This window comes from Coniophora puteana (assembly GCF_000271625.1).
Source record: "Coniophora puteana RWD-64-598 SS2 unplaced genomic scaffold CONPUscaffold_5, whole genome shotgun sequence".
NCBI lineage: Eukaryota > Fungi > Basidiomycota > Agaricomycetes > Boletales > Coniophoraceae > Coniophora > Coniophora puteana.
In genome coordinates, this window is record NW_006913057.1 from 1,181,393 (window position 1) to 1,205,134 (window position 23,742).

Genomic DNA, 23,742 nt, shown 5'->3' on the forward strand with positions numbered 1-23,742 from the left:
TGTCGCGGACGCGGGGGTACAACCCCTATCTCTCTTACCTTCTCGCGCATTGTCTTGTTTCGTTCACGCTCCGCGTGGGCTGTGCTTTTGGACTCTGACTCATTTGTTTGGCATTGTTATGGACACTGCCCAGGATTTACTATATAAACCTTGTACCTTCATCCCTAGTCCCCATCTCGACCTCTTTGTCATTGGGACTAGGTGCGTATTCATCCCCTGATGTACCTGTAGATACACCAATCTAATCTTTGTCATTGGGACTAGTCTTTGTGATCCTCCGCATTCTGTCGCCGCTCTGAGTCCGCTGCTCTAGCGTCGTTAAGCTCCTCCGCTCCGCCGTCACCGCCGTCTCCGCCACACTGTGTCCTGAGTGGCTGAGGCCCGACAACGGCCTATATGTTGATTTGCGTAACAAGGAGCAGAAGCAGCATGAGAAGTAAGAGTGGAAAACGCGCAACTTGGGAGAACAATCATGGTGGAGTTTGAAATAAGCAGCCATTACAAATAGATGCGCAGCAACCTCAATGCACTGTCCACTACCAAAGTCCGCTGTAATTTCAGACTCAGACATATATGGGCTTGTATATGGGTTAAAAAACATAAAATGAACTTCACTGCACTGCAACATTCCCCTGGTCACCCTCAATAGTAATGGAATGAGGCTTTGAATTGATGCAGGACTGCCCAGAACTCGAAGATAGACCTTTCTTGGACTCAGAGTTGGATAGTGCGAATCAAGGAGTGAATATAACAAAGTGATAACATACTCAACACTGAGATGCTGTTATGGATTAAGTACATTCACAAAGATGAAGGTATTTATAGCTCTTCAGGAGATGGCATCTTCCACATGTTTGCAAATCTCATCCTCAACCCCTCACAAAGAGCGGCCTGGCATAGGATGTATGCTTTCCATCCTGAAACCACCTGTGGATCAACATGAGAGAAAGTGTGATCCCAAGTTTGCCACCACTGTGCATGCTAATCCATGTATTGTAATACACACCACACCTCTTTAGCAAGAAGGGTAACTTCTTCAGCCCATCTCATCTGACGTGCTTTAGCCTTGTACCACTTGACTTGTATTGCTGTAACAGTTTCAGTCTTTTTGCTCCTGGGAAAAAGATCTCAATCATCACCCACCATCATACATTCCCTCATCTGGTGGCTGCTGTCCTAGAAGAGGGCTAGCTTGACTGCCTGCTAACCAGATCCATGTTGGCTCCTTCCCGCTTTGGGATATGGGAGTAGTGATGTCTTGTAGGGGGCGTACATCGGTATTCTTGAGCTTGCAAAGCTCGGTGGGGAGAAGAAGGCAATGTTCTGCATTTTCCAAAGATGTGATGGTCTGCAGCGCCTCAAGGGCAGAATAGGCAATATAATATGTTTGAACGTGTGTGTTGATCTTCTTTTCCACCCCCTCTATCTGGACATGTGACCTTGTATTGGCACTCTGCCCCTGGGAGAAGTAATCCTTCCAGTAATAGAGATGGGAGATCAGGTGTAGATTTTGGCAGATGGAAGAAAGTGCATTGTGAGCTTGAGCAACTCTGAAGAGCCACTCAATTCTCATAAGGTTATGCTTGCAAATGACATGTCCATGGAGTGCCGATGGAAGCCAAAGGTACATGGTCTCAGGATGATTAATTTCGTTGGACTTTTGCACATTCAGCCGAAGGATGGTCAAAGAAGAGATATAAATTGACTGAGCCTGAACCCAGTTGCTGATCTTGACGTGAAGGGTGTTTTCTCAGTTCTTAAGATTAGCTTTCTGCTGATCTGTTGCATGGAGGCTATTGTCAACTCAATCAGAGCAAAGACGGTGCTGCTGCTGCTCCAAGTCCATACCCACTGAAATAAGACCACCCTTGGACATGTCAGTGTAGAGTAACTTTGATGTGCCATCCTTGAGGTTCTTAGATTCCTCCTCAGCAAGCCTCAGGCAAACAGCAGCCACTGAGAGAACTGCCAGAGTAATGTTAGTAAAGAGCTATCACAAATGTTAACTGTTTGCACACTTTCTGTCCTACTCTCAAATGGGTTTGGTCTTGTCTGGTTGTCTTCCCATTCAGTGACGTCCTTTGTCCAAGTGTTGATGTCGTCTGGGGAAATACTCTTTTCAAAGTGCTCGAGAAATGCGGTGCTCTCCTTGCATTTGTGAATTGCTTGAGTGGTTTTCTACAAGAGAGTAGAGCCCATAGACATGATTTTCTTCCAGTCCCAGTCCCCAAAGTATGCGTTCAGCGTGTCATGACAATGCCCTGAGCCCATGTCCTTTGTGCTGCTGGCAACAGGATTGATGTTAGACCAGCCCCTCTCAGCGGCCTCGCCATCTGTTTTGCCTACCCATCGTGCAAAGTTCCAAGAGTATTGAAGCTGACATGAAGCAATGTGTGCCAGTAGGTGGAACTTGCCAACAAAGTGTCGCATAATACAACCAACAGGATTGAACCACATAGACTCTGGGATCTGCAGCACCCGTTGCCAGAGTCTCAAGTCCCATTGACATGCAATATCATAGGATGTGTTGAACCATTGGAGAGTAGATCAACAAAGACCCAGAAAGTATGTGTAGTCCATGATAACATATCTGATACACAGTCAGAGATCATATAGCACAGTGAAACATGAAGTCAAAATTTACTTTTCACCACCCCCTTGTATATCTACAATGCTACATGCCTGCTTCATGTCGTGTTGTGCACAGTCTACTGTATCAACACCGGTTACAGCCAACCCACACATTGATTTTGTATTGGCCATGTTGACGGCCTTGTTGACTGGCACAGGAGCTATGCTAATACAGTCGAGTCTCCAATAATCCATGCCCCCAATAACCCATACCTGCTGATAACCCATACAATGGGGCTACTCCCGAGTTGGTCCTCACCCAAATGGGTCCAAAAACCCATAACTCTCTGATACCCAATACCCCATACAATTTTGCCAGCAAAACCCATACTTTTTGGTAGTTTTTGGACCCTTTAGAGTACATTTGTAAGCCTTAATTGTACTATCACATTTTTTCGGTTGTGTTCGCCCTTGTTCCACCACCCAATTCCCTATGCAAATGAACAACAGCAACGTAGAAATACTCAAGAAGGGCCTTGACACCCTTAGAAGTAACATCAAGCAGCGCAAAACTGAGCTCGAGGCTCGCATTTCTCGCAGTCAACCAATCTCTGAAGAAGACGAGAGCTGGCTTGATGGGTGACAGGAACCCTCCAGATAGTGAATCAGATGGACTTGACGGTGCTCCTGAACCCAGAGGTGGAGCAGGGGAGGTGAGGAAAGTGTGGGAGCAGAGGGAGCACGTGACGAAGATGACAAGAATGGCCCAATCGAGCTTCCTCCTACATGCAAGGAGGTCCTCGAGGCCACCGCCGTTATTGGGCGGTGCCTCGACAACATGGACAGCATGCTCGCTCAAAAACTCGAGGTCATGCTTGCCTCCCTCATGTGTCAGATGAGGGTTGAAGCATCACAGCAGCTTGAGACATCCCAAATCACTGACTTTTTTACTCATAGCTCGTCGGAATAGTTTAGACAAATAGAATAGAAAGCTAATAGAATTTTTGGGCTCATTTTATCCCCCTTTTTTCAACTTTTTCTCATAGTCCATAATTCCGATAACCCATGTCTTTTGGCGTCTCCCGAAGAGTATGGGTTATTGGAGACTCGACTGTAAAGCCTAGTTTAGTATAGAATCTAGGTGGGTTTGACTTGTATCTTACGTCCTGCGATTTATTTAAGTGTGTCTTGAGGTAGTCCTTGTATGGGTCATCTTTCACAAAGTATGCTAGCCATCACCAAGTGCTGGATCAGCGCTATCACTGGATTTCATGCATCTTTTCAGCCTGAAGTTGGCATCTAGTGCTAGAAACAATGCGTAGATCCACCTGCATGATATATGTCAGAATTTAGAGATGACTTAGGTGGATTATTGGTCATAAATATTCACAAACACTCTGGAGGTGCACTTCCTAATCCTTAGGTAGGTTCTTGCCCGGGTGCAGGCACGTAGGACACTCTACCGCATATGCACCCTTAGGAATGTTGTTCAGAGACTCAAGATCAGGAATCTGGCTGGCGTGCTGAAGAAGTTTGAGATGTCTCCACTCACAAACCATTTGAATGAAGGCCTCGTAACAGTCCTGAGAACAGTCAAAGCTATTGCATCAGTGATGGAGGATGACATACCCTAGACTCCTTAACACCTGTGTTACTGGTTTGCTGGGCAAGCAACTGATAAAATTTGTATGCAGAGACCTTTGATTCATATAATAACTTAAGATACTGGTTGAGCACTGAAAATGTTGCTGCAGTCCTGGGGTCATCTGTGCTTCCAGGAAACAAAGAACAGCGGAGCAATTCCTTGATATTTCTCTGGGCTGTGATGCAGTCGCAGAAGTCTAAATTAACCTCATGGATCCCATGACAGTCAATAACGACAAAATCATCAGCAAACAGGGGTGTGGGTTTTGTGCATGTTACTCCGGAAGGATGGCCGAGCTGAATTTGCATGCCCAGCTTCTTTAATGTTGTTTTCTCAAAGAAATTGCCCATCCACTGCTATTAGTGCCAATTGTCAGGACACTTCTTCAATCCAGTAATTCTGCAATTGCTGTACCTTAACACAATGCAGTGGATTACTGGTATGCATCTCCACCATGCATGCCTGACAGACCAGACAAGCTCCAAGGCAATCAACACATTTGTACTCAGCTAAGTGTTGATTGCATTGAGGGCATGTGACCTCTGTTCCTCTGGCTTCATGACAAACAAGCTCTTTCAGAAAGATATGCTTTGACTTCACCCACTTTTGCAGAGGTGTTTCCTGTTGTCCTGGTCAACGTTAAGACACTTGTTGTGAGATGGCTTACAACCAAAGCACATACACGTCCTTGAGTCTCAACAGGCGGGTCATTTGGCTGTGTTCCATGGTTCAAATCCAGATCTTGAAGGCTTGTATCAACAAAGGAAGCTGTAATATTATCTATGCCACAGATGTAATCTTGATTAATGCAGATGGTACAGAAACTCATGTGCATTGAATAATGGTAGTGCTGACAAAACTGAACCAGTTGCCTGATCAGCTAGAGGCTGAGTAGATCTGTTGTCTAATAGCAACTGCCAACTCCTTAGTGTGAAGCTCACAGCTCCTGTTGACAAAGTAGACTGTCACGCCTATGCATCTCCAGTCAAACTCCGATCCATGTTTGCTCCTTTGGTACTGCTTCGGGATCTTCAGCAGCTACAGAGTAGATGCTGACACACTCGGGAATTATCAGTCAGCATGTTTTCTTGTGACCAACTCACTCCACATTCTACCTGTCATTACTTTATGCCTGTCATTATTCCGCAGTTACGCCTGTCATGCTTTGTATTCTTACAACCTTCAGTCTTCTTTGGTGATTACTCATGATACTCCACACTTACGCCCATAGATATCCGGAGCTTATCCGAAGATTCAGACTTATGATATGAATAGTGGTAGCATTCGACTTGTATTTGATAGTATGAATATCAATTTACTCCTGCCCCAACATTCCTGTGGCCTTTGACATTCTTTCGTGCTTGTCATCTCTATCCAAGTCATACTCCAAGTTGACTTGATGTCGACTTGTCATCTCCATCGTACTCCACCGTACTTAGCATCTTCTCCTTGCTTCTCATGCATCTCCTTTACCTTCACTATCTCCGGTTCATCTCCGGTCGATCTCCACACTTCTTCGTACCTTCACTAGCATCTTTGGGACACGGTATCCCTAGTGGAGCATAGCTCGAATCCCGGTTCTCCCTGGGCAGACACAGTGTTGACATAGACACAGAAAATGAGCAAGCTGTCTCCTGCCTTGTCACTGATGCAAGAGGCTGTAATGAGGCTGCAGTATTAAATGGCTGAAATGTAGCACCATTTTTTGAGTGCCCAAAGGAGTGAAAACCTCCTTGATCACCTGGAAAATATTGTGTCATGAGTGAACATGTACTTCCCTCAAGCTGTTCTAGAACATACTCATTCTCTCTAGGAAGGTTGCAGAGATGTAGTTGTGCAATGGCCTGACAGATTGAGAGTGTCCATAGCTTGGACTTGGGTACTGGCATTTCTGAGCATCTCAGCAACTGTCACAGCCATTTGGTGACTGTGCACAAAGTTTGTCCGCAAAATATTTAAACACTCAAGTTCCAGACTGTTGGTTCCAGGATCAAAGTTCTTCAGCGCACAAAGTGCAGGGATGGCGGGGACACCAAAGAGGGTATATTGACTACATGGCATACCTTATGCTTCTTGGTATCTTCATCTCGTGCACAATATCTCCACAGATTCCTCACACTCATCAAATCATGGTTGCATTCTGTGCACGAGATTGATTGGCGACCTGTTTTTGTACACAGAAAGAGAGTAAGAAGCAGCCATATGTGCGCAGAAATTCTAAATAAAGACTCCCACAAACACTTTGCACGGCAGCTAACCATGTTTGGATGGCTTCTACTCTGCCCCTCAAATGCCGCTTTCCAAACAGAGCGGGCATCTGGTTCAGTTATAAGCACACCAATTTGATGTTTCTTCCACATTGTCCTTTGTCTTTCTTCTCTCACATCTCACTCACATCTCACTTCCCGCATCATATATTGGGCAGTGTCATGCTAGCTCCCACCTATCCTCATGCAAACTCTACATCTTTGGCCCATTGTGATCCTACTGTTGACCATGCTGCTGTTCAGGGTGCATATTTTTTGTCAGTACATGCTGCATTGCTCAGATCTAACAACCCTGCATACTAGCTCTCATTGCCACAATGAGGCTATCAACAGACATCCATCAGGAAGTCACTGCTCACCTTTTCTATGAGGACTTTCAGATGAAGACTTGCTTTTGACCCTCCTCCCCTGCCGGGTCCAACCTTGTCTTCGCCGGCAATGATGAGCCTGCAGATGAATTTGATGTGGTTGGAGCACTCAAGGAGCTGGTGGTCGGTAATTCAGCCCAGCCTGCTGTACAACAACCTTCTTCCTTGGGCTCTCCTCACGTGTATTATGCCACTGCCAAAGGTATGTCCTATATTTTGTGACTGCACTCTGCTGGTTGCTGATATGTTTCTTGTATTTAGTGCCTTTGTCCTCAGTGTTGGATGTGAGCACAATTAGCTCTTCTTTGGTCCAACCTGCAGCTGTTTGGGGCACTTGCATGTGCACTTGCACCCCCATTCAAGTTGGTGGTGCTGTGCTTCCACACCTACCAAGGCTGGTGGACCACTCGCAGATGCGTGCCAATGGCATCAATTTCTGGCTGCCTGAGGGGGATGCAACTGGGCCCTTCTACTATGTTTCTTGTGGTCACCATGTGGGGGTGTTCTCTACTTGGTATGTTTCAACCCCACATCTCATTGATATCAATTAGTTACCGACACACTTCTGTAGGTCTGTCACATCTCCACTTGTGACTGGCATTGCTGGTGCTACCTACCACCGCATCAAGGACCTTGAGGTTGGGATTGCTGCATGTGTTGATGCTGTTGAGAGGGTGGAGCTGACCATTGTCGCGTAGTACAGTCTCGCAGCTCATAGATAAATCCTTCTCTTTACTCTTCCACTCACTTGATCTGTGTCTTTTCCACCCACTTTGACTTGCCCCATCAGACTGTTGCTTTCTGAGTATTGATTTTAAGATGCATTGTTTTTCTTTGATCTTACAGACCACATATCTACTGACATGTATGTACTACTTATGCTAAGATGCTCAAAATGGATATGTTTACGTGGTCTGCACCTTACTCACAAGTGCTTGTGCCCTGACACCATCAAACTGTTCCACTGTTGTACACGCTGGTGCACTACTCTGGGCTAAGGTTAGGGTTAGTAACCCACACATGTATAGATCACATTCATGGCAGTGTGTAAGGTGGGCTTTAGTTTTTTGGGGCTAAATCCAACATGTGCTGTCAAAGGGAAGCACCCAGAACAAGTGTTCTGCCCAAGAGCGGTTTTTAGTACGTGTGATGGCACATGCAAAGTGGTGAAAAAACAACATGGACTCGAAAGAGAAATTTGACACCGCCACAGATTCATTTTCAGACTCCGATGACATATGTGGAAACTCTCCTTATGTTCTCCTTGGTAAATTTGCAACCATTGCATTCTCCAAAATCAATTATACATACCAAAAGACTTGTGAGGTACCCTAAGTCACTCCCATCACTGTGCTCCCTGTAAGTGATTGTGTGCCTTGTTGCTGGCATGTAGGTCCAGTACACTTTTAGTGATGTCAGTGTCTGCCAGCATTTCCGATGGCAATCGGTGCCAAGCGTGGAAACCTTTTTAGTCCCAAGTTGATTGATGCTTCTTAGGAGCCCATTGAGGTGGACCGTCGCATTTGCTCAAGCACTCAAGCACTCAAGCACTACTTTATCTTGTGCATCCTTGTCCTTGTTCTTTGTAGCCCAATACAAATGCCTCCCCACCAGCTCCTCCCACACCACCTACACTTTCCCCTGGCAGATCCTCAGGCATGCCTCAACCACGTTGTATGTGCATGCGCTCTTGCAGAATGCACGCTGTGTCAAAATTGACTGGGACCTCTAGTCCTCCCCCGTGGGGTCCATTGTTGTGCACAGGTACACATTTGGCTGCAGCATCCCGTTTGCCACTGCATGCGCAACCATCAAGGCACCCAAGGGCCTGGGCAGTGACAATGTTAATGGCTAGCTTGTGCTCACCAGCCTTGAGTGCCATGTCACGCCGAAGAAGCAGGGTGAGCTGAGGCCATGCTCTCCACGCTCATCCCCTCCAGCACTGCTGCACTGACCATGAGCACACTGCAGCACCTTCAGCGTAAATACCCGATGGGCATCCACCTGAGCTTGAGCAACCTTGACCCACTCAAGTTCTGGTGCAATGGCTTGCAGATCGCATGCCTCAACTGACAGCACTTTGGCAGGGGCATGCAGTTCAATGAGGTGATGTTTGTCGGACGGGTTAGTGCCCAAGCCTGCTGTTTGCTGCCAGACACTTCAGCAGACGTGTTTGCCAGTTGCTGCTCCACTGCAGCCCAGGATTCCCCTACTGCCTGTGAAGCCAAGGACTGGGAAAAACCCATGCCCTGGCCATTGGATGAGCTATCAGGAACAGGAGCAGGAGAGGAAGGGAGAATGGACGTGGAAAGGGACAGGAAGAGAGGCAGGGAGCAAAACCATCTTCACGACCACCCAGTCATATATATCAAGGAGCATCCTCCACCCGTTGTGGTGGTGGCATGAAAAAATGATGTTGTTGATGATACCCAGTCAGCACTTCATGACCCCGCCAACCTCTTCCGCACTGAATTGTCTTCGTCCATGCCCATCCACCACGCCCATCTACACCTGCCCCTTCAGGAATTGCCACCGCGCCAGCATGTGCTCCCCATCACCCATCTTGCGCCAGCCAGGCTGGAAAGCTGTATGGCAGCAGTAGCAGCACAAGCCAAGGGGGAGGTGCAAATGCGTCCAAGGATAGGGGGGTAGGGGGTAGGGGGTACCCCCAGGGTGGGCTTACGGAGCCAGCGACCTGCAGCGGATTTGGCTGAATCTGTTACCTGAGAGACCAAAAGGGGTACTTAAGCTCCTATCTATCATGCTGCAAACCCTACAATAGGGTTCTATGGCAAAGCGCAGTATTATAAGTGTTCAATATTATTAGGGGAACAGTAGACCGTCGTATGACACATCTGATTAGCCTCTCCCTCGCCATCGTACTGGATCTGCAGAACACAAAGTGAGGAACATGCCATCAAAGAAGAAGAATGTACATACCCACTGGCCTCTTCATCTGGTGTCAGGAAGTTAACAGGACCATCAGAAGGAGAAGGTCCGGGTTGATGGGCAGCCTGAGCTGAAGGCTGACTCCACTATGGAGTGCCCGCTGTGTGGTGAGCAGGTGAAGGTGGGGTTCTCGGAGGCCAACCTAGATGTGCACAAGGAGGGAGCCAAGTGTAAGCAAAATATCAAGAGGAAGGAGAGGGAGAGGGAGAAGGCAGAGAAGGCAGAGAATGAGAAGCAGAAGGCAAAAGTGAAGGAGAAGGAGCCGCCGAAGAAGAAGCTCACCTTGTTTCAACTAGGTGTCAAACTCCTCAGGCGCGACACTGCCCATCCTCCTCCCAATGTCCCAGTTCCCTCCTCCCAGCCAGTACCCGGCCCTTCTCGTCCGCCGACCTCTCCTGCCACTTCCGCGTTGCTCGCTGGCTTACGTGATGCAGTCACCCACATGCCGCTTGATATTCCAGAGGCGGAGGCTGACGACCTGTTAGCCCAGTTTGAGAACCCAGCAGGCGCATACCGTGGCATGGACCGTGACAGCATCTGGGAAAACACCGACCAGGCCCTCAATTGTGTTCTCGCCTTTGGGCGATCTGAGGAAGAGTTAGCAACAATCATCAGGCGGGGAAGGCACGGCATTGACACCTTCGTCGAGTTCTTCAGGTACCTACTGGTCGATGCCTGCATCGACCCGGTGCTGTTAAAGGACAGGATGGAGAGGGTCGTTCGTGTCATCGCAACATTGTGAGTCATTATCTTGTACCTTGTTGGAATGTTGACTCACCTAGTACACAATGTTGTAGTGGCCGGGCAAGCATGATCGACCCATCGTTGGCAGGCGACCAGTCGGCCACTGCAGAGCACGAGGTGTCGCATCCTCGTGTCTCGCCGGGCATCGACACAATCACTGGGACTATCGAGGTTGATGCGCCTGTCGAGGTCATCGAGATTGATGATGCTAGCGACAAAGGTCTGGACGTTGAGGTGCCGGCGATTGTCAACCCAGCGACTGTGGCTACAAAGGCAAGATACCAGTGCGAAGGCTATACATTACCTATCCCACCTGGGGACTCTGGGGCGATGCTCTACCCGTTTGGTTTGCATAGTCGCTTTGTATTTGGCTGGGCTGTCCATCTCTTTGGTAACCGGCTGTGGCTGACCTCGAATGACTACGCTAGGTCAAGGGCGATGAGTAGGACGTGTCATGCATGTACTAGTCTGGCCAACGACAGTCAGCTTGCATCAATAACGCGGCAGATGTGTGAGGGCGTTCATGAAAACTCACCTCATATATACCAGCCCATCGGGGGCCTGCACACAATCATCACAAAGAAGAACCACCAGGTTCAAGCGATGCATTTGGGCCGTATCAATATGATGAAGAAGCTGACGGGGAAGATGAAGTCGTTGGATGATCATAAGAAGTTTGATGTTGCCGTTGCTCACAGCGAGTTCTTGAGGGTTGATGTGCTTTGTCGTGCCTGCATAAAAAGAGGAATGTCAGCAAAGGCAATGATTGGCTTACTCAACAAGGCGGTGAATGGTCTGTACAAGCCAAAGGGCGTTACAGAAACTGAACTGCTCCGGGCGAAGGTGTTCTCCAATATCGCCGGCTCCCGTGCACTTCAGATCCTTCATCGCTCGACTGGAGCACTGTCCGATCGAACGGTGCGTCGGCACACAGTGACACCACCACTGTGGGTGTTGGTTGCAGCGCCAACAGTCGAAGAAGTCCAGTTCAACGTCAGCAACACTTTTGGTGGAGGAGGCAGGGACATGCCTACGGGGGCGGCGGTGGAGACTAGCTCCCTCAATGTGCCGGGCTACCAGCTGATGATTGACAAAATCAAAGTGGAGGGGAGGCCACGATGGGATGACAAAACCAACATGATCCTGGGTGTGGCAAGGGAGGATGCGTTGAAGGTTGGTCTGGAGTTCTCGTCGATGGCAGAGGTGGATGCGCTGCTGGATGCGATAAAGGGAGGTGATGTGCGGTTGGCAGTGGAGGTAAGCAGACTTTGTTCAGTTTGTTCACGCTGACATTCTCACACCTATTCTATTTTGGTTAGGCCACCGTTGCAGCGATTGGGCTACTTTCCGATAACTCAAAGGTGTATGCCGCACGGCCTGTCGTGGTGTCAGGAACGTGTAAGACAGAAGATGCTATGACCCACGCGAAGCTCATTCAAACCGTCATTGATGGCTGCAAGAATGTTCCGGGCTGCTTGTACAGCCTGGCTTCTGATGGCGAGGCACGACGTGGAGCTGCATTTGTTCGACTCACGCACAAGGCCAAGCTATCCCCCAATTCCCCCATATACGCCTACATTGGTCTGCTTCATCTGTTGAATCAACTGGTTGGGGACGACGACATCACCTCTGACAAGGATTATAAGCACATCTTCAAATGTCTCCGGAATGCCCTCTTGCGCGAGATGGGGATTATGATATATGGGTTCCATATGCAGCCATCAGTTCTGGAGTTCCAGCTTTGTTCAGCTGGTGTTCCCCCGCATCAAGTCAGCTACCTCCTCAATCCGGAGGACAAGCAAGATGTCATCTTGGCGTACAAACTCCTCAGGCACATCTGGCGAATGCCTCCGGCGGGAGCAAACACGCGTCCAGGCTTTGCTTCTGCACGGAAGTATATCTGTATTCTCGGCGACTTTTTCAGGCACCTTATCAGCCCCTATATTGACCCCAAGATGTCATTGCGCGACCAGTTATTCCATCTCAGTGTGGCCACACATCTCATGTGTAGCCTTTACATGCACCCAGCAGGCGGCAATGCTTTTCTCCCCAAGGTCTTGCACACCGACATACAGATCATGATCAAGAACACGTTCTTTTCTGTGGCAAAAGCAAAGGTCAATCGGCCTTGCGGCGAGTTCTATATAATTCTGCTGGGGACTGATCGGCTGGAGGTTACCTTTGGGTATATCCGCAGCGTGGTTGGTAGCAATGCGAACACTGATATTTACCAACTGGGTGGACGCATCGCGGCATTGACCAACACTGCTCAGATACTCGCTGATCACTCGGAGTGGGACAGTGGTACTCGCCGACTTCACCTCCCTCCATTGGACTCAGAGGAGGATATCACCTCAAAATCGGATCACGTCAACCCAGCATCGTGGCAGGGAAACGTGAACGTTCAACATGTTCTCCCTGTAACAGCCTGGAACAAAGGCTGGAGCTATGTTGAACACGAGTATGCCGAGTTCTTGGCGCATGCTTGCTTCACTCAGATAGATGAGCTTGGCGGCGACTTGCTCTTCCCCACTGGTTCTCCGATGGGCGGCATCTATCATACCCCAGGTGATACTGATGGACTGGAGGAGGAACCTGAGGTGTTGCCAACTCCCTCTGTCGAGTCAGACACCCTTTCCCTCTCAGAGGACATTGATCTTGATGACCAGATTGTCATTGAAGAGGCATCACGTCAGCCTGCCTCCTTTTCTCCTCAAATTGAAGTCGCTGGCAAGAAAGTATACAAAGCTCGCATTCTTCGGCAATGTTTCCGACTTCTTTCCTCGGCTGGCTCCACAGATCGACTGAAGCGTGTGATGGGACTCGCAAGATTCGGCTCCACCACCACTCCCCAAATTGATGATCTCCTATCCTCTTTAAGCACTTTTGGCGGACAATCTCTCTCTGTTGGCGAGCCACTGGCCACTCTGGTCAAGACTGACTCACGGCTGTTCTTGGCGGTGGTCCAAGTTTCATCAATTCAGTTCTGGGGTCGTGTTCTGATGGACATCCCGGAGAGGGCACTTGGCGAAGAAGGTGTGACAATCACGTCCCAGGTTGTGAACCTTTTTGAGTGTAACGTGCCCGGCCTGTATGGCGAAGACTGGGAATTTGCTGGTGGTCTGGGAAAGGTTTTGAGGTCATCACCTGGCCACAACTTCCACACCGTCAATCCTTTCATGCCCGAAGACCAATCTGGTATCCCATCGCTTCTTTTTTCAACAGCCGAGCTCCAGGCATTTTGCTTGAGCTTGCATTTGCAGATTGTTCAGTCACCCACTGGTCTCTCTTGCCTTCTCTCTATCCCGACAACGGACACATTCCCATATCGGTCAAAAGGTTGTGTTCTTCCTATCTGTTCTTTGCTTGTGCTAACAAACTCTCAGGTGGTGCAGCGTTCACCTGTGATATTGACGACCCCAACAATTGTGAACCCGACAATGTTGATATCTGTCCCCTCTGCCAGCCGACTTTCGAGCTTGATTGCGACAATGGCCCACGGATGCTGGAGCATTTTGGTGCTCACATCCTGTGCGACAGCAACATTGACAATGCGATTGAACTCTGTGGCCTTTGCGCGCAGCCCGTTGCATTATCTGGGTGTGTCTTCTTTCTTCGCCGTAGCAAGGGGTCAAATGGCATGGTTCAAGTTGACACCGACCAATCAACTTGTCCGAATCTTGTCAACTTTGTTTATGCTAATGCTGCCACATTCTCCCCTCACGCGCCGAGCACGAACGTCCCTGTTCCCTGCCAGCTCTGTGCTCCCACCACAGAGGCAGAAATGCGCACACCCGCTGTTTGGCGGTACTCCATGGAGGCACACTTACGCATTCAACACCCCACCTCCCAGCTCACACCTCACCTCATCAAAATGTATGCAATCCCGGTGGCCGAATATCAAGCAATGAAGGTGAATGTATGGCAAAAGCAGTTTGTGAAGACTCGCCGCACACGCAAAGTCTACCAACCCCCCAAGCTTGCCATATCCGATGCTCACCACTCGTCGAATGTCCCCATGGAAGAATCTGACACTCAGGCGAACAGCAAGGGCACTCCTAGAAACAATCAGCCAGAGAGTGAAACAAGCAATAGCGAGGTCAATGACAAACCCGACTCTGAGCCTGCCACCCGCCCACCTAGCTCCCTCGCCCTGGGACCACCTACACGCCCGCCCAGCTCCCTCTCTTCTCATCCTGGGGATGTCAATGACCAAGACATTGACGACACTAACATCAATGATGTTGGTTAGTGGTTTTTGTCTTCATTTTCCCGGCCGTTTTGCTTACCTCACTGATGCTCATAGTGGACAAGAACCAGCTGGATGGCCCTGAGTTCACTGAAAGCAATGTAGTGTCCCACACGGGAAGATGCAGCCGTAAATGCGACCTACTCGCCCTCCTCGGTGATTGCAATTGCAGCCGGCCAGTAACAAAGAAGGAGATTGACAACGGCGTGACAATTGACTGCTCGGTCAGGGGGTGTGAGACAATACATGTATGCTCTTCTTCCATCTGCGTATTGTCTTGCTCGCTCACTTAAAATTTTGTTCTAGTACCATATGGTTTGTGTTGAGGTCAACGAGAAGCATGGCAACTGGAAGTGCCCGGCACACTCAAGGGCTAGAAAGGGTGGGGGAAAGCGTCCACGGAGGGGTTGACAGAAGTATATATAAACAAATGCTTTCAAGTAGAATCCATACGCGTAAGGGGATAGGATATACCGGGTGGCTCAAATGCATTGGTTTCTGTAATAACGTGCTTGTGAAATTGCATTTGAGTTGGCCTTGCCGCTGCACATGCTTAGATGAAAATCTGGTGCCCTCGGGCTGCTTGTCACAGTACATATTTATTACTGGCACTGTTGTCTGTCATTGTGCAGTGTACCTACATGAACCTTACATTTTCACTGCTCCCGCGTTGCATTTTGGGCGTGTTTGCGTTAAACGCGCTATCGCTTTTGTCTATTCAAATGGCTATTATATGGGCCGTTTGTATGTTATGCAGCCTTTAGGCTACAGGATGCTGCTCGACGCTGTGCGCGCTGCCCAACCTGTGGAGAGTATGCCTTATCCAGAGCATACGTCCACAGGGCCGAGCAGCCCGTTGCGAAGAGTGTCCTGTGCCATCAAAACGCGGGGCGCACTACTAGCATGCGCGCCGGCAGGTGGGCTGGGGCACCTGCACCCACCACCGGAAGAGACAAGAGGAGAGTGCATAAGCGCGACTCAGGTTAGAGTACAATGGGCGGAGCTTCAATTACATGTGCACACAGAGACAAATAAACGGTGGAGATTAAAGTATGTTATACAAATGCGGATAGATTATCCTAATATGGAAGGGGGGGAGGGGGGAGGGTATGTACCCTGGGCGGCGGGTCCTCTTACAGAGTGAGTTGACCCACTTTACATTTTTGAAGTCTTGCCTCCCCCTTGGCACAAGCAGGATGTGGCGGTGCTCAAGGCTCTCACGCACAATGTCAAGGAGCACATCAAGCTCAAGCTTAATGGCAAGCCCGGGTCCATGCACAAGGACAATGTGCATGAGTTTTTTTTTTTGCAGAATTTGCTTTTTTGCAGACTTTGCCGTTGACAGGGTGCTGCAGCAACTGGTACGTGATGTTCAGCAACAGCGCAGATACAGTGCACTGCGTGTCAGGTGTGCTTGGCAGATTAGACACGCTGGCGCTTGTGTACCAGTTGGTGGGGCTGGTTGTGAGGCAGCTGCCGTTGCATGTTACAATGGGGCCTGCCACAGTCAATGCAAGTTGGACAAAGGAGGAGATGCTGGAGGAGGCCGCAAAGATGGTGGAGAGTGAGCTGTGGACATTGCTGGAGAAGAATATTATGGATCACGTCATTGGGCCACTGGAGTGTAGGAGCACTGACAGATGATATACAAATGTATGCCATTGCTTCATATACATATTCTGCGGTGTATTTGGGTCTGGTTTGAATGCAGCTGTTCCAAGAAACTAGTAAAGATTGGCTGGAGCAAAGCAGAGACCCATGCCTTGTGTAGGCTTGACTACGTTGTATGTAGTAAAAAATGAAGTATGGTTGACCCGTTTGGAGGGAAACTGACATTGAACATCAAAAAAAATTGGGTAGGATGTTTCTCTCCTAAGATTGAATGCAGTTTGATCCCAGTCCTGTTCATGAGTGCGTGCAGAGATTTGTCTAGCTACAGCTCAATTTGAGTACTCGTGCACTAACTTCAAAGACAATTGCATGATGTTAAGCTATCTCCCACAACCCATATATCCTGTCTCACCTTCACCAGTTGTTGTATAGACCAAAATCAAGTCTTGTAGTGTCACAGCTTATGTTTTAATGTTGTTTCCATAAATCTTCTAAGAAGCCCCTGTCTTGACATTTCACAAAGTTTGGTGTACCAATCAATTCTGATAGACCGCCAAGCCTATGGGCCTTTAAGCCAGATGGATATAACCTTGAACGTTATCTAATTTCTTTCCCATGCCATTGGGATGCATCATTTATGGGTCAGATACACCCGTCCCAATCAATATACCTAGTGATAACAGACAATAACCTATCTGCAACTTACTCTTCTACCGTCATGGGCAGGCCATGGAAGCATCTGAGCGACAATGCTCGGGCAGCAGCAGCTGAGGTTTTGTGTCAGCTGTATAATACAGTGTGACCATGATTCTTTCCTTTCTATTCAAGTTGGTGGACCAGTCACAACTAATGCTATATTACCCCAGTCATCATGAAGAAATCAACAGATGTGCCAGGGAGAAATATAACTGTACAAGAGCATCAGTGTATCTTCTTACTCAACATAAACATAGTCCAAACCTCCATCAAAGGTTGGAGTTGCATTCTTGATGTCAAGGACATCTCTGACATCATACCAATATTAACCTTTCAGTTCTGTATCATCCACTGCATTGGGTGAAACATGGAAACCCCCAGCTTCAGCCGGCCGAATCGGAGAAACAATCAAGAGGTACATTATCAGCCATGTTGGGGGGAAACACATGAACAACATGCAACTTGTCAGGCACAATCTATACAAGAAGTCAAATGTGCTCAAACATTGCCCCTGCAAGCAACCAAGGTCTGCTGCACAGCCTCCACTCTTTTCCTGTTTTGATTATTCAAATTCTACATTTGGAGTTCACAATAATCAAGCACAAGTCCAAAGTATACTCGAACCTTTTCATAAGGATACAGAGGGCAATGTCAAAGCCTATGTTGAGCACCAGATTTCATCCTTCCTTTGCTGCTCGGAGTCACCAACCTGAAGTCATGTTATTGCCAAGTTGGACACATTAGCAGAGTGCGCCAAAGGTATACTAACAGGTGTACGTGAGCTATTCATGGATGTTGTTCAGCAGGCAAACTCAAAGCCATCTGATGCACCAATCATACAAAAGGTGGTCACCAATATGGAGGAGGTTTTCCCTGCGGTTCTTGATGTTTACTGTCTTGCTGTATCCAAGGACATAGATGAACTCCTTGTACTGTATAAAGCGCAGAAGCTTGCTTACCAACAGCTAAGCACCATGTAAATGGATAACACATCATTTTAACTTGTTAAAGCAGTGGACCTTTTGGCTAAAATAATTCCCTTGTCCTGCCACAAACCAAGCACCACAAATTACTACTTCAAGTACACCTTTGAGTACGCAAAGCTGACACCCAGTTAAGTCTCACCATCCTAGTCCCTATGCTCACCTCCCAAAATTTGGCTCTAGGAACCTTGTTTATGCTGTCAGGGCTGGTCAGTGCCCATATTGCCCATATGCGCAAAGCATGCAGACTGAGCAATCACCTGCTTTGAGCGAGGATATGCGCAGTATCTCCATTGAATTTCTGGCCAAGTAAAATGTACTAAAACAGTGCACTGTCTACAGCACACTCACCTGTCATGTCAGAAAGCCCAATCTCTCAGCTATCTCATCTCTCCGTGTGTGCTATCTCCTTGTGGTTCTTGACATCTAGATTATCTTTTGATTGCAATGGCTCAATTGCAGACACAAAAGAAGAAGGTAAGCAATCAGATTTCCTATGACGTCATCCAACCCAGGTACTCATGCATACCCATTAAGGTTGCAACGGTGCCGAAGGCATTGGATTCCCCAGGCGCAATAGCAGCAAGGTGGCCCAACAAGAAGCAGTTGGCCTTTTTTACTGCCTTCTTGCCTGAGTACCTACAGCTACAGGCTGAGAACACGGGACCCTTCAAGTACAGGACACTCTGGCCTCGCATTTTTGAGCTTTACTTCAAAGATTGGCCGGAGCTCCAGTTCATTGCACCTGACCACAATACCACCACTGTCCTGTCTCCTGACTTGCAACAGAAAGTCAACAATGCAGTTGACAAGTGCCATGCGGTAAGTAATCACTACCTGATCTGCAAATGACCATGACTTATGCGGACTACTATTACTACTAGAGAATCAAGTCTTGATTTGATAACAGAACTCAGGACACTGCTGACACTCCACATCACATCAGCTGCAAGGGAACTAACCTTCTCTGCCACCTCTTTGCTCCCAAGACACGTGCCTTCAGGGACTCGGAGGTATACTCTTAACTGTTCTATAAGGACACTGTCATGCACCTGGTTGAGAGAGACCTTGCAGCCGGTAAAGGAACTCACCTTCAGCTTGTTCAGAAACACTCCTGAGAACAGCTTGCAAATGATCTAAAGAAGAACCCAGCACTCCATGAGGAGATCAAAAATTACAAGGCATCTCACCGGGTACCAACAAAGAGCTCAGCAACAGTAGTGCATCCTCCGGGCTTGCTGGAAGCTACTCTTTCTGCTAAAGTGTGAGTTGCCTTTTCCCCTTCTGCGATGTTGGCATTCTAGGATATTACTTACAATCCTCCACAGAATCGTCAATGGTATTATACCAGGACTTTTGCAGATTTTAAACGAGTGCAGTGATCTGACTCGGAGTGGAGAGTCTCCAGGGTGGTATTTCTCTCTACTTGTTGGAGGAAGAGATCCAAGTCAGGCAAAGTTACTGGAGGAACATGAGTTGATCACCACATATTATATCTGAGTTGTTGTTCATTTAATTGTAGAATCAACATTGGACTTTCTGAGGCACAGAACACATTTCAGGAGCTTCTCTCTATCTGGGATGCTATAGTTGAGCCCACATTCAAGAACTTTGCAGCTACTGCTAAACGTGAGTTTATGTATTGAGTCCGTGATTTATCTTTGTGCTTACCCCTTTATAGCACCAATGCTTGAATGCAACGAAGACAAGATAGACGTTGATGACCCTCTTGGTGTGTATCGCAATCACAGTGAGCCAAAGGACAATGCTGAGCTTGGGGACAACAACAGCCTTGAGAACAATGTCAAGATCCCAGACCTTATCGAGGAGCAACTCAACGACAAAGAGGATGACAAAGAAACAAGCAGGGACGATACAAGCCAAGACAACTGTGCTTTCAAGTATCAAGCCGGTTTTTTGAGCGCCAGTACATTTTAATTAAACGACTCTTTCTTCAACAACCTCCTCAATGCTGCAGGTATTTTCATTATTTTTTGTGGCTGATTTACGCTGACAGTCTACTGTACTATAGAAGACCCCAACATTAATGGAGGTTTATGGACAGACGATATCTTTAACACCGATGGTGCGTCTAGCTCTCCTTGTCACTCCAAGTGTGATGCTAGATACCTTTCTGTGGGTGCTTCAGTGCCGCATGATTTGTCAACTGCTTCCTCATCCAAAACTGGTAAGCAGACTCTGTTGGTGTTTCTTGTTCCGGTTAAGCTATTAATATACTGTTTCAAGGTGCTAGCCACCCTGGCCATATCACTTCACTGTGGAGCTCATCCGGAGGCAGTTTCTTTGATGCTGTGTTTCTGTACACGACAGCACAGTGACCAATCAATCTCTTCAAACACCCAGTTTTTTCTCTAGTACTGATTGGAGTGATGTAGGTGTTAGTGTACCAGGCACTCACTATCACTCTGATAATGGTACATTTCAAATCTGTATGTTTAGCTTGAGCTAATTCTCTGTCCCTCAGTGTCATTGTTTGATATATCTAACTTTGAGGCCTTCATACCTGGCCCTCAGCTAAACAGTCCCATTCAGCACACTTATCCCATGCCAGAAACTCGGTCACAGGACCCTGTGTTCTCAGACTTGCCCCATCATGGTTCAGTTGGGTTTTCACCTGACCAGCTTCAGGAACTTGCCTGCCAAGTGATCCAGATGCACTCACCAGCGCCACTTCTGTCATCCATCCCAATGGCCCAATCTCCTCCTATGCATGCTAGTCTGATCAGTCCACAGGTATGTTTCAGTATTTATTTCTATTTTTGTCTTGTGTCCACTCTCATGCTAAGTTTATCTACAGATATTTAGCACCATCACCAATAATTCTGGTGGCTCACCCCAGTGGAGTGCTTGTTTACCAGTCCCCACCTTGCTTCTAGCCATGAATAATGCCATAGGCAGAAGCTCATCTCACGACCAGTCAAAGGAGAACCATGCATCTAAGAGTGCCATCAATACCTCCAGGGGCAGGAATAAAGTGTTACAAAATGCTTCTCAGGCTATGCATTTACATAAACAGTATGTCTTATCTTGGTTTTGCCACTGCCACATGAGAAATGTTTTCCTAAGTTCATTCTCTTCCTTTAGGAGACAGAAAAGCGTGAAGGAAGCAACAAAGAAGGCACTGGGATGACTGTGATTGTGGTACGGTTCAGATTCTGTCTTGCATTGTTCCTATCTGTTCCTGTATTACCAGTGCTGACATGGTAGCTTTTCCTCAGTGAGGTTTTTGACACCCCTGTGGCAGTAGTATATAGCTATGTACAAATATTTGAAGGTTTGCTGTTGTACATATTATTAGATTGACTTGAATGGGTTTGGAAACCTTTTCACTGGTAGACTATCTACATGCCTCTTGTACATGCACAAAGATCACTCCATGCAAGTGCCTTCAGTGTTGCACACAGGGGCCCACCCTCTTTCAAACAATTCCAATTGTGGCTATTTTTGCTTCTGTGTCAAGGCTTGTGACTCTGATCGTGGCCACGTTGGACGACAGAATGACATGAAGCCAGATGCATATATGGCCCACTGGCAAATGTGCATGCACTTTTTTTTGGCCCTGCTTGGTCCTGGATTTCAAACTCCGCCAATATGACCAAACACACGCATGTCACTCTCTTCTTCAACTATGGCTACCGCACCGCTTCCAGAGGTGGGTGCAGGTGCCCCGTTCCGCAACAGTCTTGCCCCTGTTCTACGCCCCTCAGGATACGCTACGCTGCTCGCGGCTGGCTCTGATGGACATGTGCTCTGGACAAGGCACACTCTCCACAAGTTGGTCGCGAGCATAATGGCAAGGCTGCCTGCAGTCCGGCCAAGCCTAAAGGCACACACGCACAGCCAGCACCTTTTGCGGGTGTAAGTACAGTGCAGCGGATGCACACAGCATGCACACCTACATATGCATGCCCAATTGCACCCATGTATGCACGTACACACGCACTGTCCCACTCACAAAGGATATAAGTGTATGTACCGTAGTAGTGCTCATAATGTATCAATGCTGTGCTTCTATTGACTACAAACACAAACAATGATTAATGAAGCTCTGCTTAACTGAGTTGCTCAATATAACAGATATCTGCACACGAGTGACTGTGCTTGCCCATGCTACAAGTCTTTTTTCTGCTGCAGTGAGCTGGTTCTTCACTGCATCTTCTTCACTTCTTCACTATATAATAGCTCCACCCGTATTTTGTTGCTTCGTGCATTAATCACCATGCATCTGCATTTTGTAGTCCTATTTATCATGTTATTTCCAAACTCTAATTCTCGAATGTGGTCTGACAGCCAACTACTGGACTGATTGATAACACAGTGAAAGGCTACTACAAATGAGTATGCACTATGAATCACGAAAGGTTGAGATAACTTAAAACAAAAGTCTGGGGGTACAGTGATGAATACTACAGGTTAAAATAACCACACAAAGTTGTATGGGGCTTGTCGGAAAAAGTGAAATTGCATCAAAATGCATTGAAACACATTTTGATGGTAACCCCATCTTAATGGGGGGTTCGTAAAGTTGAGATACTGTTCCAACGCTCATAAAAACAGGTCATCGGCAATGAAAAGCCAATCATATCATGTCGCTACAACCGCATTCCTGCCTTGGCACCATCTTGACAACATTTAAATGGCATTTTGACAATTTGAACCCCCCATATAGTTGCGTTAAGATGTGAAATGCTGCCACTGTCAAGATGCCTGTTTTGGTTTTTCCGACACTAGACAGGTGTTAATAATATTGTTGAAAGTACGAGTGGTACTTCACACTTTTATGACTTCTATTGGTGTATACCAGGGACTCTCCACCCTTAGGCGATGTTCCTCATAGAGGTCTACAAGTAAACACCGCCATTCTATTGCTATATTGGCACTCAACGTGTGTATACACTTAAGCACCTCTTACGTACTTCATGACTTGTCATGGCCTGCTGCTGTTGCACTAGGCCATGTGGACTTGTAGCTAGACATCCATGCTATGCATGGTTTAGGGCTGGCTCATTACAAATATGGTAGTAGATTCACACACTCCATGTATACTATATATACAAGTCACTACCATGAATACATTCCTTAGTCTCTTCTACTTGAATGACTACCATCATCACTCGCAACCAAGCTCTCCAAGCTTTACTCAAGTCTTCACCGGTGAGTATGCGCCTTCATAGGCATTCCAGCTTTACTTGTGTATCATGTCTTCAACAAATATATCATGGCAGCTGTAACATAATCATCAACATAGAAAACAAAACAAAAATGAGTGCACCAGTAAAGATGATGACCAAAAAGGTATAGCCAAGAACATATGACACAAACATGTTGGCCAATGTATCATATCTCTGGCACAGTTTGAGGGCCTAACACCCTTCACATACCCGTCGGCAAAGGTAGAGGCACTAGTTATACAAAAAATGACTGGGGTTGGGTATGAAACGTAAAAGTGTCAGCAAACCAGAATTGCGCAAAGGTTACATCTATACCTTTTACATGCCATGCTACTAGTTTGGGGGTGAGTTGTCCTTGGTGTTAACCTTCATCAGGACTCTCTTTCCAGAGCATAGGGAAAGGATGAGTATGAGGAAAGGGACATAAGGAGCAAACCTTGGGAGGGCAGACTGAGTTCTGCTTTGTC

At 47.4% G+C, this 23,742-nt stretch overlaps 5 protein-coding genes across 5 annotated transcripts; 3 read left to right on the forward strand and 2 right to left on the reverse strand.

The window, feature by feature from the left end:
- Window positions 1-869: 869 nt before the first annotated feature.
- Window positions 870-3,526, reverse strand: CONPUDRAFT_72357 (uncharacterized protein; the record flags this gene model as incomplete). The annotated part of the gene is made up of 8 exons (XM_007769308.1): window positions 870-927; window positions 1,007-1,088; window positions 1,144-1,729; window positions 1,853-1,965; window positions 2,019-2,178; window positions 2,347-2,491; window positions 3,021-3,454; window positions 3,515-3,526. The coding sequence occupies 8 exons, from the start codon at window positions 3,524-3,526 to the stop codon at window positions 870-872; spliced, it is 1,590 nt and encodes a 529-aa protein (XP_007767498.1).
- A 644-nt stretch (window positions 3,527-4,170) lies between these two features.
- CONPUDRAFT_54582 (uncharacterized protein) lies at window positions 4,171-4,720 on the reverse strand (the record flags this gene model as incomplete). The annotated part of the gene is made up of 2 exons (XM_007769213.1): window positions 4,171-4,572; window positions 4,631-4,720. Coding segments are annotated over 2 exons (492 nt in total), but the record flags the coding sequence as incomplete, so codon positions are not given.
- Window positions 4,721-11,147: 6,427 nt separating this feature from the next.
- Window positions 11,148-12,985, forward strand: CONPUDRAFT_54412 (uncharacterized protein; the record flags this gene model as incomplete). The annotated part of the gene is made up of 2 exons (XM_007769195.1): window positions 11,148-11,801; window positions 11,864-12,985. Coding segments are annotated over 2 exons (1,776 nt in total), but the record flags the coding sequence as incomplete, so codon positions are not given.
- Window positions 12,986-15,902: 2,917 nt separating this feature from the next.
- Window positions 15,903-16,437, forward strand: CONPUDRAFT_72360 (uncharacterized protein; the record flags this gene model as incomplete). The annotated part of the gene is made up of 4 exons (XM_007769309.1): window positions 15,903-15,933; window positions 15,963-16,081; window positions 16,139-16,154; window positions 16,202-16,437. 4 exons carry the CDS (start codon window positions 15,903-15,905, stop codon window positions 16,435-16,437), a joined length of 402 nt encoding a protein of 133 aa, XP_007767499.1.
- A 2,002-nt stretch (window positions 16,438-18,439) lies between these two features.
- CONPUDRAFT_72361 (uncharacterized protein) lies at window positions 18,440-20,924 on the forward strand (the record flags this gene model as incomplete). Its single annotated transcript, XM_007769310.1, has 12 exons — window positions 18,440-18,478; window positions 18,546-18,560; window positions 18,621-18,905; window positions 19,208-19,347; window positions 19,412-19,540; window positions 19,606-19,712; window positions 19,765-20,010; window positions 20,116-20,169; window positions 20,233-20,271; window positions 20,480-20,533; window positions 20,569-20,837; window positions 20,910-20,924. The coding sequence occupies 12 exons, from the start codon at window positions 18,440-18,442 to the stop codon at window positions 20,922-20,924; spliced, it is 1,392 nt and encodes a 463-aa protein (XP_007767500.1).
- Between the last annotated feature and the right edge of the window lie 2,818 nt (window positions 20,925-23,742).